This window comes from Lolium perenne, chromosome 6 (genome assembly GCF_019359855.2).
Source record: "Lolium perenne isolate Kyuss_39 chromosome 6, Kyuss_2.0, whole genome shotgun sequence".
In the NCBI taxonomy this organism is placed as follows: Eukaryota; Viridiplantae; Streptophyta; class Magnoliopsida; order Poales; family Poaceae; genus Lolium; species Lolium perenne.
The window spans coordinates 64264464-64284743 of NC_067249.2; the positions used below are offsets into that span (position 1 = coordinate 64264464).

At 45.0% G+C, this 20280-nt stretch overlaps 3 protein-coding genes across 3 annotated transcripts; 2 read left to right on the forward strand and 1 right to left on the reverse strand.

The window, feature by feature from the left end:
- Positions 1–1359: 1359 nt before the first annotated feature.
- On the forward strand, positions 1360–3029 carry LOC127308204 (uncharacterized). Its single transcript, XM_051338958.2, has one exon. The coding sequence runs from the start codon at positions 1442–1444 to the stop codon at positions 2594–2596; it is 1155 nt and encodes a 384-aa protein (XP_051194918.1). The 5' UTR covers positions 1360–1441; the 3' UTR covers positions 2597–3029.
- Positions 3030–8976: 5947 nt separating this feature from the next.
- On the forward strand, positions 8977–10826 carry LOC127308206 (lycopene beta cyclase, chloroplastic). The gene has a single exon (XM_051338960.2). It carries the CDS (start codon positions 9109–9111, stop codon positions 10573–10575), a length of 1467 nt encoding a protein of 488 aa, XP_051194920.1. The 5' UTR covers positions 8977–9108; the 3' UTR covers positions 10576–10826.
- A 69-nt stretch (positions 10827–10895) lies between these two features.
- LOC127308205 (protein STRUBBELIG-RECEPTOR FAMILY 8) lies at positions 10896–16754 on the reverse strand. Its single transcript, XM_051338959.2, has 16 exons — positions 16308–16754; positions 16068–16200; positions 15558–15629; positions 15412–15477; positions 15267–15338; positions 15033–15104; positions 14421–14492; positions 14263–14328; positions 14116–14181; positions 13707–14032; positions 12976–13223; positions 12431–12702; positions 12197–12332; positions 11948–12087; positions 11710–11866; positions 10896–11381 (listed from the first exon to the last, which is right to left on the reverse strand). The coding sequence occupies exons 1-16, from the start codon at positions 16393–16395 to the stop codon at positions 11223–11225; spliced, it is 2145 nt and encodes a 714-aa protein (XP_051194919.1). The 5' UTR covers positions 16396–16754; the 3' UTR covers positions 10896–11222.
- Between the last annotated feature and the right edge of the window lie 3526 nt (positions 16755–20280).

The following is a 20280-nucleotide window of genomic DNA, read 5'->3' on the forward strand; positions in this document are numbered from 1 at the left end:
CAGACGACACTTCATATTCTGAAGATGACATATCAAGATCCTCCAATCTAGAGTCATCAACGTCCATAGTAACTTTCTGATTGTCAATCCCAAAAGTCATCGAACCGTCCACCTGTCCAAATAAAACCAGCATCACCGATCTATTCAACGGAGCTGTAATAGAATCATGTGTTCATGCATCAACATAAAAACTCGGCTTGGAATTCATTGTGTAATGTAGATCAACAAATAATGTCCCAAAAATTGATAAAAAGTTGAACAACAAATTAAACCCTAAGCACACATGCGACAATACATCTTAGAAAGGACATGGAATAAGAAGGGAATAATAGTGTGGCACTGAGGCTTAACTTCTGTGCGTCGGTGGCAATCTGGGCAGCCATGGGAAGTTGGGATCGGCGGCGGTGCGCACGATCTCTCGCTCTGCCTTGCAGTGGAACGACTTGTACGGGGACCCTAGGCAGGTGGAGGATGGATGACTCAGACAATCGCCGCCGTATCCTTGCCATGCGGGGATGGCCAACGATCCACTGGGTCCGAGAAGGATAGGAGATCTCCGAGGTAACCGGCAGCGCCTGCGTATCAAGAATTCACGATCGACCGGGGCACATGGAAATGGCGATGGTGAGGGATCGACCATCTTGCAAGAAAACGGAGGGATCAAAACCCCGGGTATGAATGGTGGTTGTGGGAGGGTGGAGTCGAGCCAAAATTGGAAGCCGGATCCTTTTTGCGATAGGGCGGACAAGTATCCACTAGAGCAGATCTAGATCTGAAATGGCCACCGTCACCGGCGACTGCAATGAGTTGATCACGATCTTTGGGTACGTGAGAACCGACGACGTGCCAATAGTTAACGAGCATTGGCCTTAATAAGATAATATAGCATTTTTTCGCGGACAGAGATTTGGTGCACATGAGCACCAGTGATCCCTTTTCAGAAAAATAATTAAAAATTATATTTCTAAATTTTAGAAAAAAATGAAAATAAATCATGATATAGTCAGTATTGTATCCCACAGACGTATAAATTTTCAACTGGAAATAATATGTGTTTTGGGCTGCACAAAAATAACAAATATGTGGATCTGAGTATAGTGATTCAAATCTCTAAAAAAATTCAGACTTTGTCATTTTTGTGTAGCTCAGAAAACAAAACATTTATAATTGAGATTTTATACATTAGTGGAATACGTTATTATCTACTTTTAGAATTTTGTTACATATTTTTAAAAATATATAAATATAATTTTCGAATTTTTTAATATAATGAGAGTACTGGTGCCTATTATCCAAAAGAACTTTTCGTTTTTTCGCAAGTAATATACACTGAGCGTGTTGGTTTTCGTTGGTACTCTCTCCCGAAAGGCCCAGTCTTGCAATTCGAGAGCATCTCCCTCACCACCGCCGCTGCCGCCGCCGCCGCCGCCGCCGCGCAGCCATGCTCCGCCTCAGAAACTCCATTCTCTCCCATCTCCTATCGACTTCCGCCGCCTCCACCGTCTGGCCTCTCCACCAACACCTCTCCGCGGCTGCGGCCGCCGTTTCCCCAAGGCCTAGCTTCGCCGTCGAGAAGTACCTCATCGACACCTGCGGCCTCACCCGAGCGCAAGCCCTCAAGGCCGCCACGAAGATCCCCCACGTCAACTGCCCATCCAAGCCGGATGCTGTGCTCGCCTTCCTCGCCGGCCTCGGCCTCTCCAGCGCCGATGTCGCTGCCGTCGTCGCCAGGGACCCCAAGTTCCTCTGCGCTGGCGTGGAGAGAACCCTCGACCCCGTCGTCCTCGGGCTCAACGGCTTGGGTATATCGCGTTCTGAGGTTGCCCGCCTTGTCTCGCTCGCCCCCGAAAGATTCCGCTCTAGATGCATCGTCTCCAAGCTGCAGTACTACCTGCCTCTTTTCGGCTCCACCGAGAGGCTCCTCCGGGCTCTCAATCACAGCTCCAATCTCCTCTCAAGCAGCCTCGAGAAGGTGGTCAAGCCCAATGTTGCGTTCCTGCAGGAGTGTGGGCTAGGTGCTTGCGATATTGCCTCGCTGTGCGGCTGTGCGCGATGGATACTTGCCACCAAACCAGAGCACGTCCGGGCGATGGCGACGCGTGCTGAAGCTGTAGGTGTGCCCCGTGGCTCTGGATTGTTCAGGCAAGCGATGCAGGCTGTCGCATTCCTCAGCGAGAGCGAGATTGCCATCAAAGTGGAGCAGTTGAAGAACATGCTCAAGTGGTCGGATGCTGAGGTGGGCATTGCTGTTCGTAAGGCTCCAATGGTGCTAGTGAGGTCTAATGACGCTCTTCAGAGAAAATCAGAGTTCTTTATCTCTGAGGTGGGATTGGAACCAGCGTACATTGCTCATCGGCCGGCATTGCTCTCTTATAGCTTGGAGGGCCGGATCAAACCCCGGTACTATGTCCTAAAGTTTCTTAAGGTAAAAGGGTTGCTACATCAGGACCGAGACTACTATAATGCAGTCATGATTAGCGAGAAGTTCTTCATGGCGAGGTTTATATGCCCTCACAAGAAAGCTGCACCACACCTTGCTGAAGACTATGCAGCAGCCTGCAGAGGGGAAATGGCTACTAGATTCAGATTTACATGAGCCAAGAACGGGTATGAATACTGGTAACTGCATATGGCACAGCAAATTTTCACTCCGTGTAGCAGGCTGACAATTCCTGATTTGGTGTTCTTTGCGTAACTAATTGGTGGATGTCTGGCTTACTATGTACGCTTTTTACATATTGATTGGGGGTTGGTAATCCAGGATGAAATTGATGTTCATTACTTCATTCAGTAGAGAAAAAACCATCACACTGCTATCTTATCCATCTTCGTGTCATATTGACACACATATAGGAACATTGAGAATATCAGGGCATTCTGCAAATGCTTTCAACTATCAGTGATTAGTATATCTGCACACTGTATCTTTATGTTTTTTAATAGCCATTGGAGTTGCCAATGCAAACCTCAGTGTATCTTTCCATGAAAGAAGGTTCTCTCATTTTGGCAGATGATACCAAGTTTCAAAATTTTGTCTGGACAGAAATTTTGTACTTGTTTTTCGTGGGGATCAAGTTTGTATTAGTTGATGATCACAATGCATTGATCACTGGCGAGGGTGAAGTTTTGATCTTGTATGTTGGTTGCTTGCTCTACTCTTCTTGCAATAACTTTGTTTACAAGATATTAACTGCAAAGTGGATCATTGTTTACTAGTTGTTTCTATCATTTTTTGGCTTATTTTTCCCTTGTATTTTTGGATGGCCTACTGGCTGATACTTTATCTGGGGACATCTGATCTTAAAACTGAATAGTGCAGTAATTGTAGCAGTAGCATTTTTGCTGACAGACTACCCATGTAGGGCTACATAACAAATATTTCGAAGGCCCTAGTATTGGTACAGGAGAGAGTTGATATTTGTATGGTAGGGTGCTGGAAAGTAGAGGGCCTTTCATACAGTAAAGGAACTTATTAAGGTTACCTTAAAAAGGGTTATGGTATTACCGTATAATATCTTACATACCTTTTAGTTACTTTTAGTCCATAGTAGCACTGTCTGCCTATATATATGCCATCTTTATCCATTTGCATACTTTTTAAAGGATAGTAAGTCTTATGTACCATCCTAAAAAAAATGCTCTTTTATATCTGCTTTTTTAGATGTTCTTTTAATAATTTGCGTTGGTTACAATCTATTCTGAAGACATGTATGCTAGAATTTGTTACAACCTTAGCCAAGAGACAACCCAAGAGATGATGACTGAACCAAGCATGGTCTGAACTTTAAGGGAATGCAGTAATTTTCGCAGTTCTACCAAATATCATCTCTGCGTCATCTATTTTAGTTAAATCTGGACCTACACATGCAAGTACTAACTGTCAGATAATGCATAGTTATAGAATCTTACAGAATTACAAATATAGGAATAGAAGCATGTTGTGTTCTTCAAATTAAGAACCAAGCTAGCTTTGTGAGGAGAGGATGTTGCACATTTATGTGTTCCTGATATGAGGCTGTAGAAGTTGGAAATGAAAGAAAACAAGATCTCAGCTCTGTCCCAACAATAATGCATAGGAGGTGGAAAAGAGCTCTGATTTGATTATCAGTTTGTGTGTCTCTTCTCTAGTGCATGTGGAATTATAGGTTACTGAATGTGAATGGTGCCTTCTTTCTTCCACGAGAAGATCTGGTGGCGAAATCATGGTGGCTGGCACTTTGCTCTAGTAGACGTGATTCTGATGGAGGATCAACTTTTGGTCAGAGGCTGATTTCAATCTCTAACAGGAGTCAGACTTGACGATGCTAGTTGATGATGCCCTGAAGCGGCATCAATTACAGGTATTCATGACCTGAACCTGGCGGGATGAAGCTCCCATTTTTCCCATTTTGAATCTTGCAAGTTCTGTAGTTCTTCTAATATTGTACTAGAGATTGTAACAGTGTGGCACATGCGGCCCATCGCCTGCCATATTCACCAGCTTAACTCAGTCAACCTGAACAAATAACAAGTTGTATAAATTGGTACAGTCAGTGCAGATGGCGGATTCAGTCCATCTGGAGTCAGTCTCCTCTTGAAGATGCTAGTGAAGTTGATGATACCCTGAAGCTTCCTTCAGTAACTAATATTAATGACCTGTGGGAGTTTTTTTCAGAGAAGAAGCTCCTATTTTGGCTCATTCTGAATTTTGTAGGTTTTCTATTGGCGTAGAGATTGTATGTAATAAGGTGCTGTCGCTTGTCGGATTCATTAGCTCAGATGAACCTGTAGTAACAAGTTGAATGAACTAGAGCCTGATGCTTTTAATTGATTGGTACATTCAGATCCATGCTCCTCTTGCTAAGACATCTTGGATCTTCACTTGGATGTTAGCAATTGAGCGAGTCATGCATGTATGCAAACAATATCAGTTGGTTGAGCTATAAATTTTGTTCCGTGAATTTGAATCAAAGCTGAAAGTTCACCTTAAAACTCCAGAATCTTTCAGACTTCTTTGGTGAACTTTGTCCTTGCACCCAAGTCAAGTGTGAAGCTATCTCATCTAATAAGCTTTTGCGCATGGCCAGCACGGAGACGACGCTGCGAGGTGCCAGACTGCCAGACGATGCTGAGTTAGATAGATGAGCCATGGAAGGTAGTACCGTATATCCTTTGGTTGAGTACGCGTGGTCTTTGGTGAAGTTTAGTCTCTAAATTGGTTCTTGCAGATGTCGTTATGATTGTTCTTTTGGCTCTGAAATATGAATCACACTGTAGTTCTGATGGTGTTTTGCCTATCCGTGATGATCGTTTTTTCCTGACTCTGATGTATGCTTAGCTAAGTATATTTGTCACTCTTGTTTTAGTATTTTGATGAGCTGTATTAAACGCTTAACTTCTGAGAGTTGAGAGGAGTATTTAGTTCTGGCAGGCAATGCCAGAAATTTAAAAAACAATCATGTAGATGCACAGATGCGTCTTCATTAGCACTTCCATCAAATTGTTCTGTAGCGATAAAGTTAAGTAACCTAGGAGTCTAGGAATAACTTCAAAGGAATCAACTTTTATTTCAAGTGATGTGATAGGCTTAGCAATAAACAGATCATTAGGAACATTAGTATAGTCACATAACTTAGTAGTTCGTTCTCCCATGATTGCAAGAAAATAAATCTACACTCATTTTTATGGATTTTTATGTGTAAGAAAAAAAAGCAGAAACAATACTTGAAAGTAAAGAAGCAAGGGGGTGAGAAAAACGAGATAAAATCCAAATAAAACGAAAAAAAAGAAGAACAAGACAAAAGTAGATGCTTAAAACATCTAAGGGGCAAGAAAAACTCACAAAATTTTGCAATCTCCCAAAGCTTCGGCGATGGCACCAGAAAATAACCTTACGGTGGGAACATTGCCTGATGGAGAGTGCACAACTTGTGAATGAACTTATTTGGCTCTCTGATAACGGTGCTAGAAAATAGTTTTGATGACACCAAATTATGTATGTGCCAGCTCGTTGGGACTCCAAATGCTAAGTGATATAGCAAGCGTCTTTGGTATGATATACAAGTAAAATAAAATGTAAATAATAAAAAATGTAAATAAATAAAATAGGAAAGTAAATGCAAACTAGAGACGTAGAAACAAGTAAAGGAAAGTTATTTTGGGGTTTTTGTTATGATTAATAAGTAATAAATGTTTTTGGATTTTCTTATTTAATTAAGGCGAAAATTGTAAAAGCAAGTAAAAGTTGTTTCTTATGATTAAAAATGGACCGGTTCATAGTTTCACTTGAGTACTCATTCATAAATTACGGTGTACATAAAACAACTTACATAATGATATATACGTGATTTACGTAGAGTTTGATTAGCATTCATATGGGCATCCGACACATCTTACTTATACTGTTCTAGAAAGGAAAAAACTCCAAGTTAATGCAAACAAAAGTATAGCTTTATGAACTTTGACATGATGTTTAGATAACAAATATGCCACGAAGAACAAACCAGAATCATCCATTGATTTTACTATATGGTTGTGGCAAATGCATCTATTTTCTCCCTAGTGAGGTAACAAAAGAAAAAGTAAAAATGATAGTGGATCTCAGATTTCAGTCACTTCCAATAACAACTACCATGTTACTCCATCTAATGCATACGCTGTCGCAGACATGCCCTTGCATGATCAATACAAGTTATTAAGAACGGGATAGTAATATGCATCTAGTCATACATCAAACTTATAATAATGAATGCAATCTCACATATCATCTCATAAGATCAAGATCCACCACATAGAAATTACATAAATATATCCATGATCATGATGAGCAGCTCACATGGATCTAATACAATCATAGCACAAGAGAGAGATAGGTCAAGCTACTTTCACAAAACCATAGTTCGGGGGTTGACTACTCCCTTCTTATCTTGGAGGCACAGATGATGATGTTGGAGAGGTTGGAGATGCAACCTGGGATTGACTACGGCGGCGTTTCCCCTCCAACCTTCGCAGGTTCTGGCTCTGTTTCATGGTTTTCGTGTTTTCGCATCCTCCTCCTCCGAGAACGCCTCAGGGAAGGGGTGTCTTTTTATAGGAAGTTTTAGGTCAAGATGGAGATCCTAAGATGAGCGGACGATTGCGGACGCTCGAGGTCCAAGTTGGACCAGGTGGTGCGGTCCCACATGCTGTTCGCGCCATCTGGGCCATCTTGGCCTTACTGGCTCCCTTCCGCTGCTCCAAAAGCCAAGGGTCTTCTCCTTCGATATAAATGCTCCAGAAAAATTCTAGTCTATCGAACCCAAAACTTAAAAATACGCAAAACATGTGTTCCTGTCCTGCAGAGTTATAAACCAAATTAAGAGGATTATTGGAAAATCCCCAAAAATCAATGCAAAACATGTTTATAACAAATAATAACATGCAAATAAGTTGGAGTATGTGACAATGAACTACAAAGTTCATGTATGCATCTTGCACGCATCAGCTCTGCGAGGCTCCATTGGCTGTTACCATCATGGGGCATGCTTTCTCGTTCCAGATGAAGTTAGCTAGGCGAGATTGTCATGGACGCCGAGATGTGGGGAGTGGCGATGATGAATTGGTTTTGGTGATTTGTGAATGGGAGCAGCACCTTCGTAAGTTGGGGCGCCAGTACAGAAGACGTTCAAAGTTCTACCTTTCAGGATGAAAATCTAAGGTCTGCCCTCAATTGGTTGTGCCTGACAATAGCCTTGTTGAATGCATTATTTTAGGGAGAGGGGACTTTTCTCCATGGTGAGAACCTAAGATCTTTGATCAGCCGATAACGACGCTTGTGCACTATTCCCTTCTTGGAGGCATCGATTTTGGAGAAACTAGACTTATGGTGTTGCCTTGGTGGTGTTATTTATGCTGCTACAAGAAATAGATCACTATAGGAGGACTTTTTTTTATAGTAATTCGTCCACCTATTTTTTTGTCTGTGTGCTTATGTAATTGTAATGCGCTAGGGCAATGCATCGTTGCAGAGTCTGAGTGTAATTGGTATCTTCACGATATTAATATATGATATTTCACGAAAAAAAACATGCTGAATGTAGATGTGCTGCAACGAAGGGAATCAGATCATGTAGCCCAAAAATCTTAAGATCTTATGGCCACATCTCTAGTGGCAGCTTGGGAGATGTGGGAGATAAAGCTTAGTCTCATATTGATAGTTGGGATAGAGTTGGAGCAGCTTATAAGGACTGTTTTTTCAGCTCGTATAAGTGGGTGAGAACAGAAGAGTTCACGCGCACTCCTCCACCGTTGCCGCCGCCACTCGCATTGCTCGTATCACGTTTCGTGAATCGAGTTGGAGTTAGGAATCTGTTTCGTGGAAGACTAAATTGTGTCCATGTCTTTCGACGCGTGGCGGTTTCGGTCCGTCCGTTTGTCGGTCGCTTTCAACGGTCAAACTCACTCGAAAATTGTCTAATGATCTAACCATACATTGATACTCCCTCCGTTTCATGAAAGTTATCTTAGATTTGTCAAAATTTGCATGTATCTACACACTACCTAGTGTTTGTTTATACATCAAACTTTGATAAATTCACGACAAGTTTCATGGATCGGAGGAGCACTACATTTGTGGTTTATTCAATCCATTCTGAAATGTGGTGTAAACTTTTATTTGGGGATTTTCTTTTTTTTTATTTGGGGATTTTCTTTATTAGGGCCTAATTCCTTTTGATCATGTTGATCTGAAGTTGCCGTCCATGCTCCGGATCCCGACACGGAGTGGCCGTTCAGTTGAGTGCAGTGCCCACCAAATTAGCAGGCATCTTCTTCCCTCAGGCAGATATAGATCCTCATCTTTCCTTCTCGATCCGAATTTGGACGGTTTGGAGGAATGACAAGTATTGTTTGCTGCTAGTGGTGGTGGACGGCGGCTTGGCTGTGGAACCAATGTTTCCCCTCCACCTCTTCTTGTCCCTACGCGCTCGCACACCTTGCCAGGATCTACCCCGTGGAATCCGCCACGCCACGGACGGCAGGGCAGTGGTTGTTGCTTCCCCCACCACACTGGACTGAGCTCTCGTCCCCACTCCGATAAGTAACTAGCTTATCGCCTCAGGATTACACGGCCAATCCCCCACCTCCCCTCCCATGGCCACCACCGCCCTCCTCCTCCGCGCCCACCACCCCTGCAACCCCTCGCCGCCGCCGCCGCGCACGGCGATCGTCTGCCGGGCCATGGCATCCACCGCCGCCGCGGCCGCCCAGGCGCTGCGCTCCATGGCCCCGCCGCACCGCCCGGAGCTGCTCTCCCTCGACCTACCCCGCTACGACCCGGCGCGCTCCAGGCCGGTCGACCTCGCCATCGTCGGCGGCGGTCCCGCAGGGCTCGCCGTCGCGCAGCGCGTCGCCGAGGCGGGCCTCTCCGTGGTCTCCATCGACCCCTCCCCGGGCCTCGTCTGGCCCAACAACTACGGCGTCTGGGTGGACGAGTTCGAGGCCATGGGCCTCACCGACTGCCTCGACACCGTCTGGCCCGCCGCCTCCGTCTACATCGACGACACCACCTCCCCCAAATCCCTCCACCGCCCCTACGCCCGCGTCGCGCGCCGCAAGCTCAAGTCGACCATGATGGACCGCTGCGTCGCGCACGGCGTCGCCTTCCACCAGGCCAAGGTCGCCAAGGCCGTGCACAACGAGGCCTCCTCCCTCCTCATCTGCGACGACGGCGTCGCCATCCCGGCCACCGTCGTCCTCGACGCCACCGGCTTCGCCCGCTGCCTCGTGCAGTACGACCGGCCCTACAACCCGGGCTACCAGGTCGCCTACGGCGTCCTCGCCGAGGTCGACGCCCACCCGTTCGACATCGACAAGATGCTCTTCATGGACTGGCGCGACTCGCACCTCCCCGAGGGGTCCGCCATCAAGGACCGAAACACCCGCATCCCCACCTTCCTCTACGCCATGCCGTTCTCGCCCACCAGGATCTTCCTCGAGGAGACCTCCCTCGTCGCGCGCCCGGGCCTCGCCATGGACGACATCCAGGAGCGCATGGCCGCCCGCCTGAAACACCTCGGCATACGCATCCGGAGCGTCGAGGAGGACGAGCGCTGCGTGATCCCCATGGGCGGGCCGCTGCCCGTGCTGCCGCAGAGGGTGGTCGGCATCGGCGGCACGGCCGGGATGGTGCACCCCTCCACGGGGTACATGGTGGCGCGCACGCTCGCCACCGCCCCCATCGTGGCAGACGCTATCGTGCGCTACCTCGATTCCGGCACTGGCGGCGTCACCGGCGGCGACGCGCTGGCCGCCGAGGTGTGGAAGGAGCTCTGGCCCACGGACAGGCGGAGGCAGAGGGAGTTCTTCTGCTTCGGAATGGACGTCCTGCTCAAGCTCGACCTCCCCGGCACGCGACGCTTCTTCAACGCGTTCTTCGACCTCGAGCCGCACTACTGGCACGGCTTCCTGTCCTCCAGGCTCTTCCTGCCCGAGCTCCTCATGTTCGGCCTCTCCCTCTTCGCAAACGCTTCCAACACCTCCAAGCTCGAGATCATGGCCAAGGGAACGCTGCCTCTTGCCAAGATGGTAGGCAACTTGATACAGGACAAGGATAGGTGATCATCGCACGCCTGTCCCCCTATTAGAGGGTATGTATCTACCCCTACCTGCATTTCTAAGATCTTCAGGGGATCTCTGATTTTGGCTTAGCTTTTCTCCAACAAGTGTATTTATTATCATTGTTTGCAAAGAGAAAGGATTTAAAGAGCGGCAACAGCAGCTTAATTAGGGCCTACAACAGGGAGATGTAAACAACATTTGCTGCTGCCACATATTGGAACATGTATAGCTCATATTGAGGTAGTGTGACACTCCATGTATTATAATGTCATGAAAAATATTTCCAGAACCGTAGAGAGAGAACATGAAGTAGGATGGAGTGAACTGCCAAGTGAAAGGTAGTATATACTTGTTTCACATCAATGAAAGTTATCCTTTGGAGCATTATCATTTCTTTTCTCTACCAGTGACCAACATACTATACATGCCACGGTTTCAGCCACAGTTTAACTGTACCCCAAACAAAAGAAGAGAAGGATGAATATAATTGAACAATCTCAATACCCAAAATTATCTTCTCACCCATTCGTTTGATCCTCAAATTTCTCAACTCATGTTTCTAGTTCATATGCAATCCTTCTTGAGAATAAAATCAACCCTCCGCCGACCTTCTTTGCACTTGTGCCATAGAAGAAAGCATGCTTTGCTTAGAAGGAAATGTCTCTCGCATCTCCTTCACGTTCTGAAGCTCTATACGAAAACCCTAGTTCTTCACCTGATTGCCGCCTCACTATGCTAGCCCTCTGCATCAGGCGCACAAGCTGCTGGACAACCTCAGACATGGGAGGGCGGAACTCTGGCTCCGGCTGCACAAGGAAATGACATGAATAGTTCTTAGGGATTAGGATATGACCCTGACAGTTAATACATGAGGCAAACTAAGCCAAGAATCAGTTCTAAGAAATACATGAATTTGTTTTGTTGAGCGACACAACCCAACAACAGATCAGGTTATTTAGAACTTGCAATATTAATCAGATTGTGCACTGTTAGAACACAATAATCCTTACAAACTCTGCAAGACATTACTCAAGCTTTTTTTCTTCTTCTTTTATAATTTCTTGAAGAATACCATGGTGATGGGTCAGTAGCCACTACACATAGCTGAACATCTGTCTCAAAGAAAGAGGGTACCTGAACACAGAGTGCAATTATGTCTGCAAAGCGGGAGAGCGATTTGGCAGGGTACATTCCATTTAATGCTGGATCAACCATCTTAGAAAGTGCATCGATATCATGAAGCTGAGGCGTAGCCCATCTAACAAGAGACTGTTCTGACCTGTCTCTAGAACTGCAAAAAAACGCCCAAGGTCATTTCACTTTTTATAAGGTGCAAAAAACCGGAATCAGAATAGAATCAAGAGGGCTTTACCTGTCTAGTGGCTTCCTTCCAGTCAATAGCTCTAGCATCACAACCCCAAAACTGTACACATCACTCTTTACAGTATAAATTCCTGACATGGAGAACTCTGGGGCACTGTATCCAAATGAGCCGACAACTTCAGTAGAAACCTGGAATAACAAGCAAAGTAGTCAGTGCAGATTACATCTACAGATGCCAAACATGGCACAAAATTTGAACCAGGTCGATACTTGAGAAATGTATCTGTATGATACTTGCCTGCCTCTCGTTATTAGGTGTCAATGCAGCGAGCCCACAGTCAGATAAATGTGCATTATGCTCTTCATCAAGTAGGATGTTCGAGGACTTGAAGTTTTTATGAACAACCGAAGGCAAGCACACCTCATGCAGGTATCTATGACAATGTTTGAAAGAGATCAACATTATGTCTCGTCCACTATAACCTTCAGAAAGACTGAAAATGTGGTGAGAAGTGAGATTCAGAACTCTTACTCTAGTGCCCGAGCAGTGCCGAGTGCTATCCTCACACGGATGTTCCATGTAAGCCTTCTGCTCATCTCATCAGAGAAGTGCAGCATATCATGCACTGTTCCATTTGCAATGTACTCATAAACAAGAAGCCTTTGCCCATGCTCAACACAGTATCCTGTAAGTGGCACAATGTTTGGATGCCTAAGTCGTGACATACTTGATACAACCTCAAGGAAATCATCTTCTTCCTGCAAGGAGAGGGCGGCACTGTCTACCTTCTTAACTGCCAGAACCTGAAATGGTGGGACAGAATTCAGTGCAAGGCACATAATTAGAGAGTAAAAAAGGTTACGAACAATGATAACATAAAATAATCTCACATATTCGTGATTATCAAGTTCATATGCATAAAATAGTTTTGTACTCTGAATTGGATAAAATTAGAAATAGAGCTGATTCAGTCAGACGTGAATTTGAGGGTTACAAGTAATAACAAGGAGCGCATTGCTGAATTCCGTATAGGTTATATATCACATGCATGCTATATGACAGTAAGCATATTTTACCTTTCCATTGGAAAAATCAGCCTTGTAAACACGACCAAGTGAACCCTCGCCTAGAAGAGAATCTTGACAGAAGCTATTCGTTGCAACTTGCAGGGAAGCAACAGTGTAGGGCGTCGCAGTTATGGGGACCTTTGCCTTTCTCATAGAACCATTTTTACCATAAACCCTCTCGGGAGTCATTTTCTCAGCAGGCAGAGGTTTCATAGCTGTATTTTCAAGTCCCTGCTCTGGGATTTCCCTGTTAGACACTACAAAACCAAAACACAGATAGCAGTGAAAATCTGAATAATTCAGATAAAAATGCCAAATATTATGAAGGGACCGATTACAAGATCTCCACTACTAGTTTTATTGTCCTACCACAGAAAGCAGAGTGGAAACTGTACTTATATGAAGGTCAAAGATCCCATGTGAAAAGAAAGCAAATGCTAGTAATATACCTAATGTTGGAGCTTGGAGGTTGTATCATGAAACATAGTGTGCCATGTAAGTTGTGTTATGCAGGCAAAGACAGATATGCCAAGCTCTACCAATGGTCACACCCCAATTATCTAATGTTCTTTCCATCAGTGATATCTACATTGTGTGATTTCGGACCAATGAAACAGCACTCAAGTCTACAATTGCCTTATCAACTATGGGTAATATGTCAGCTGGTTGAAAAATAGCATAAGATTATACAAATACAATACATCAACAAGAAAAATTGCCAGCTTAAGAAAGTGTAGTACCTTCCTCTATGTTCACTGATAGTGGACCTACAAAATCTTTGTATTCGCTGCTACTGTCATCCTTCTTTTTCCGAGCATTGCGAATGCAGAATACCAGAAGAAGAAGTACAAGCAAGGCAGCAAGTACGGAGCCAACAATTATCCCCACGAGTGCACCTGTATGCAGACCTTGCTTCTTGTCACCTTGACCAGTGGAGCTCTCAGAGCCTTTGGGAGCATTTCCACTTCCCCCAGTGTTAGGACGATTGCGTGGTCTTCTCGGGGGTGGTGGCATAAAAGGTGGTGGTGGGGGAGCAGGTCCGTTGGTGAATGAGTTGCCTCCAAGTCTACAGTTTTAATTACAACAGGTCATTTGAATGTTTCAATAAGGATGTTCATAAAAAGGGCACTAAAAGATTTTGGGACATACGTCACATCTGGGATTGAACTGATTTCTTGTGGTATCCAACCAGTAAAATTGTTGTTTGCAATATTTCTGTTAAAAAAATAAGCCAGGTTAATATTTCAGCAAGCAAACAACAAAATCAGTTAAATGGTTGCCAGAAAAGTCGCTTACAGGGTAGTAAGGCCTAGACCACCGAGAACATTGACAGAGCCTGTTAATTGATTGTTTTGCATATAACTGCAAAATGTGTTAGAATGCAGCAACCAGGACCCGAAAAGTTTGAACACAAATGCCAAATTTTGCTTTGAAGGAAATCACTGAATACTTACAGACTAGAAAGATTTGACAAAGAGCCAATAGAATTGGGAAGATCCCCTGTCAATTGGTTGAAAGATATGTCTCTGCAATGCAGTATACATAGCATAAGATGGATTCATGAAACCAAGGGAAGAGTATTTACAGCAGTACCAACCAAAAGGTAACTATTTAAAAACATTTCAGATTTCAGATACCCACCAGTATGGGGGAATGCTTAGATTGCAATTCAAGAATAATACTCCCTCCGATTCATATTACTTGTCACTAGTATGGATGTACCTAGAACTAAAATATATCTAGATACATCTATATTAGTGGCAACTAATATGGATCGGAGGGAGTATCTTGAAGGGTTATTTAAGGTTATGAAACTTATTTTAGGGAAAATACTCGAAACTTTCACTATATGGTTGTAGTGGAATACCAAACGTATGAAAATAAAAACAGAATCCAATTCTAATCACTAAAGCAGTTAGTTTTTCCCTACTAACAAAATATGTCTTGCTTCCCCATATGAACTGTGAAGCAAGCAAAAATTTATGGTACTTAAGACCTTACAAGTTTACATTAGACAGTTCAAAAAAGTTTGAGCTATATGGTTTCCAGAAGAATAGGTGCCTTACAACTCTGAAAGTGAACTGAGGTTTCCAAATAAATCCCCAATTTGTTGAGCCAATGAGTTGTGGCTGACATTGCTGCATAGAAAGGTTAACCGCAATCACATATTGCTAGCAAAACTGAACGCTAATGCATTAATACTTGGGTATACATATAAGAAGAACAAAGCTGTGAGGAACATATGGAGTATACTAATTCATTCATATTCGTGCACACAAGACAAATCAAAGTGAACTTACAGGTACTCAATTGAACCCATGTTGGATATGGAGTACGGAAGATTGCCAGAGAAGTTGTTGGTTGCCAGATTCCTGCGTCAGCATTTAGAGTGAAACTGGGGACACAGATAAACACAGAACAGTCTGAACTAGGTAGGGTACATACATATATGTGAGATTTGGTGGCAGCTGGTAAGGAATCGAACCACGAATGTTGTTGTTGCTCAAATCCCTGCAAGTAACAACACGGAAAATCAATGTAGTGCGCCGAAGGAAAACCAGGAATAGTATAGCCAAGTTGCAAGCTCTTACAATGTTTTCAGTGAGTACAGATTGGAGAGTTCGTAGCCCAGAGAACCATTCAGCCCTGTCCCAGGAAGCTTACTGCAGACAAGAAGAATAACTTGGTAAGAAAGCGTGTAGTTTTATGCGATGAATTTTGCAGTCACATGAAGGAAATAGAGGAATTAGAATGAAGGGCAAAGCATGTTTCTATCACAGTTTGGTGCGACTATATTCAGCAACTGAGAAAACAGCCATTTTACGGCATGAGACAAAAAGACGTCAGGATTAGAAACAGCTGTCGCTTTCCACGGCATGGACCCAAAACTCAAGAGTTCTTATTTGTTCTTCTTATTATGCAGGCTCAGAAAATTGGAATTTCTAAATACACATTGATCAACTTCCACAAACATAGAACTTTAGTACTAGTAAAAATCAATCACCGGCCAAAAAAGAACTCGCCGTCAGCCATCTCCAACCAAAGACCTAACAACCACCGAAAAAACAAATCAATCGCAGAAGCCATGCAAGGATCTTTACATTCCGGTGACGCCGGAGCCGGTGCAGGTGACGCCCTGCCATGCGGCGCCGCAGGGGTCGCCGCCACTGGCGGACCAGCCGGCCAGCTGCGACGGGCTGTTCCAGGAGGTGTAGAGATTCCCCAGGGCGGCGGCTGCAAGAAACCGGAGCATTAATCACACCGACAGGAGAGATTACTAACAAAACAAAAAAAAACTACTACCAAGATTCCGGGATCGGCGGCCGGGCCGAGGCGCTTACCGTCGGAGGACTCGGTGGTGGCCGCCGCCGTGGCCGCGGCGAGGGCGACGAGGAGGCCGGCCAATGCGGCGGCGGGCAGCGCCGCCATCCTTGGCTGGCTCCCCCAACAGCAGCAAAGGTGCCGTTCTTGTTTCTTTCGTCGCGCCAGGCCCTGGCTGACAAGCTTTTCTTGGGTGCTTCCCCGCTAGGCTGGGACAGACACGGCCACGGGGATCACCATGGGCGCGGCCGCCAGCGGGGCGATGCTTTCTCTCTCTCTCTCCCACTACAGCTAATGTGCGCGGCGCAAACAGCTAGTAGTAGAAGAAGAGGAGAGAGAGACGCGATAGCCGGAGGGATGCCATGCCTTGCTTCCTTCCGGCAGCAGATTTGGATGCGGCGTGGCAGGGGCAGGCAGATGGGGTCGGCACAGTTAAGGCTGTATTCCCCCTTGCTCGCGTCTTAAATTTTGTTGGATTCCTCGCTCCAAACCGCACCGCGCTCCTTTGGATTTGACCGAAAAATGGAGGGGGAGCAGGTGAAGGTGAGGTGAGGCAGCAGCAGGTACGAAGCAGAGCTGATGCTTCGCGCTAATGGCGTGGGCGAAAGCGTTTTCTAGCACAGTCGTTTTGTGCTTTGTGTTTGACTGAGGAGGGACGTTGTTAACTCACTCCGAGATGATTCTTCACATAGTTCCGTTGCTTCCGGCCACACGGGCTTTGCTTCTGTACACCCCCTTCGTTCTTATTTTTTTGAAAAAAAAAAGCATCAATCCCTTTTTACTCCCTCCGTGAATAATTATCATGCATTCTTTCTAGGTTTGGTCAAATTCAAACATCACAAAGTTTGATCAATCATATAGATACAAACGTCAACATCCTAGTCCGGTACCTCCCCTTCAGCTGCACAATTTTTTGAGTTATATGTGATCTCTAATGAGCAGAATAAAACCATTGCCCAAATATGGAATGTATCTACTCTGGTGCTTACTTTTTGGAAGAAATTTCTCAGCCTCTTAATGCAGCAATGGTATGTGCTGTATAATAAACCTAGATTGGTTGGAAGATTGGATGACCCGCGCTGGATAGCGTGGCCTCCTGTATTTATAATAGAATAGAATCATGGAGAGGTTTACATGTACATGGTTAGGTTAGGGTAGAGTCCCTAACAACTACTATTAGACTACACTTACATATTGTCTAACACCCTCCCTCAATCTTAACGCTATCTAACAAGTTAAGATTGCGCCTACATGCGTCAAATAAAGGTAACGACAACGGCTTGGCGAAGATGTCAGCAAGCTGATCTTTGGAGGAGGTGAACTTGATATGTAGAAGCTTCTGAGACACCCGCTCTCTGACAAAATGGTAATCAACTTCTATGTGCTTCGTACAAATATGGAAGACTGGGTCTGAGGATAGGTATGTAGCTCCAATGTTTATCACACCATAGAACACGCGGATGCTTCTGTTTGATCCTCAACTCCCGAAGTAATGACTCAACCCAGATGATCTCAGTGGCATTGGCAAGAGCCTTATACTCTGACTATGTGCTGGATCGAGAGACAGTGGCTTGCTTACAAGCACTCCAAGCGATCAAGTTGGACCCATAGAAGATGGTGTGCCCCCCCGTTGATCCCTGATCTTCGGCACTCCCGACCCAGTCGGCGTCAGGAAACGCAGACAGAAGACTCGAGGAGTTAGGCCGAATGTGCAAGCCATGAGAGGCCGTCATACTAACATAGCGTAAGATCCTCTTTACCGCGGACCAATGAGGATGCTGAGGAATCTGAAGAAACTGGCAGACCTTGTTGACATCAAAAGACAAATCTGGCGAGTGAGAAGCAAGTTCTGAAGACCACCAACGATGCTGCGGTAAGTGGTAGCCTCCTCCGGGGACAAGAGGGGTACCATCGGTGCTGGTGAGCTTGTCTGTCACAGTCATGGGCATAGAGGCATGCTTGCATTTGAGCATGCCATCACGACGAAGAAGATCCAACGAGTAGGGATTGTCTCTAGTATTTCATACTCAAAAAAGTGTGATTCTTTAATTTGGCAATATGAAACTTCTGGGAATACTCTACTAGCTCTCTTTATGCTATTATTAACTTTGGTGGGGTTACTCCTATTCACATTCCTACTGTTTGGCAACTTATCATACCCCATAGAGTGCATGTGTTCTTTGGTTATTGTCTCATAATAAACTCATGACTAGAGACAATTTACTTGTGCCGCATCTTCAGGAAGATGAAAGTATTGATCATCTTTTCTTCCAATGCATTGTGGCTAGGAAAATTTGGCACATTGTCTCTGAATTTTTTAACATTCAATGATGGCAGGATTATTTGTCTATTGCCAGGTTATGGGTTGCAAATAAAAAGCACACAGTCCTCAATTCTGTCTGTGCTGCCACACTTTGGTGCATTAGGAAATTTTGTAACGGGATGATCCTTAATGGGTAACCTTGGCTTAATTTGCATCAGATTCTTTAGATGATTCTACTTTCTATCTGTAGGATAACGTTGCATAAAAAACAAAAAATTTCCTACCGCGAACACGCAATCCAAGCCAAGATGCAATCTAGAAGACGGTAGCAACGAGGGGATTATCGAGTCTCACCCTTGAAGAGATTCCAAAGCCTACAAGATGAGGCTCTTGTTGCTGCGGTAGACGTTCACTTGCCGCTTGCAAAAGCACGTAGAAGATCTTGATCACGGCGCCACGAACGGGCAGCACCTCCGTACTCGGTCACACGTTCGGTTGTTGATGAAGACGACGTCCACCTCCCCGTTCCAGCGGGCAGCGGAAGTAGTAGCTCCTCTTGAATCCGACAGCACGACGGCGTGGTGTCGGTGGTGGTGGAGAAATCCGGCGGAGCTTCGCTAAGCGTGCGGGAAGTGGAAGAGCGGGGCGGCTAGGGTTTGGGGAGAGGGGGGCGCCGGCCACTAAGGGGTGCGGCCACCTTGGTGGTTCTTGGGGTGGCCGGCCCCCTCAGTTTGTCCCTCATTATATAGGTGGAAGCCCCAAGTGTTGGACTACAAGTCTCCGAATAAGACCCGAACCCAAAACCTTCCATGTGATAGGGAAACCTACCCAAGGTGGGAATCCCACTTGGGGTGGGATTCCCCCCTTCCATGTGGGGGGGTGGCCGGCCCCCATAGGGGGAGTCCACTTGGGACTCCTCCCCCTCTAGGGTTGGCCGGCCATGGAGGTGGAGTCCCTTTGGGACTCCGCCTTCCATAGTGGTTTCTTCCGGATTTTTCTAGAACCTTCTAGAACCTTCCATAGAACCTTCCGGATCATTTTAAATCTCATAAAATGACTTCCTATATATGAATCTTATTCTCCGGACCATTCCGGAACTCCTCGTGATGTCCGGGATCTCATCCGGGACTCCGAACAAATATTCGAACTCCATTCCATATTCAAGTTCTACCATTTCATCATCCAACTTTAAGTGTGTCACCCTACGGTTCGCGAACTATGCGGACATGGTTGAGTACTCACTCCGACCAATAACCAATAGCGGGATCTGGAGATCCATAATGGCTCCCACATATTCAACGATGACTTTAGTGATCGAATGAACCATTCACATACGATACCAATTCCCTTTGTCACGCGATATTTTACTTGTCCGAGGTTTGATCATCGGTATCACTCTATACCTGTAACATCCCAACCTTGTTATCATAAATAAATGAGTGTTCATTTGCATCTCATGCATGTAGTTTGAGTTTGAACAAAATTTGCATCTCCATTTTTGAATTATGCAAATCCTTCTCTATTTCTTTCTCATTCAAATCTTGCAAGTTTTTCATAATAGACAACATGGTTTTGTTGTCATTCAACAAGTCCATGTGTGTTTATTACTTCTCTGGCAAAATTGAGTTCAAACCAAATTCAAAACAGATTTGAAATTGGATTTTGAAAATAGAAATAGAAAATCAGAAAAAGGAAAAGAAAATAAGAGAGAGACCCCTTCTCTCATCTCC

Bases quoted from the DNA above. Each gene is read 5' to 3' on its own strand.
- LOC127308204 (XM_051338958.2), top strand. From the start codon at position 1,442: ATGCTCCGCCTCAGAAACTCCATTCTCTCCCATCTCCTATCGACTTCC.
- LOC127308206 (XM_051338960.2), top strand. From the start codon at position 9,109: ATGGCCACCACCGCCCTCCTCCTCCGCGCCCACCACCCCTGCAACCCC.
- LOC127308205 (XM_051338959.2), bottom strand. From the start codon at position 16,395: ATGGCGGCGCTGCCCGCCGCCGCATTGGCCGGCCTCCTCGTCGCCCTC. The intron at 16,201-16,307 runs GTAAGCGCCTCG...GGTTTCTTGCAG, and splicing joins CACCACCGAGTCCTCCGACG to CCGCCGCCCTGGGGAATCTC. The intron at 15,478-15,557 runs GTAAGAGCTTGC...TGTTACTTGCAG, and splicing joins CTGTACTCACTGAAAACATT to GGATTTGAGCAACAACAACA.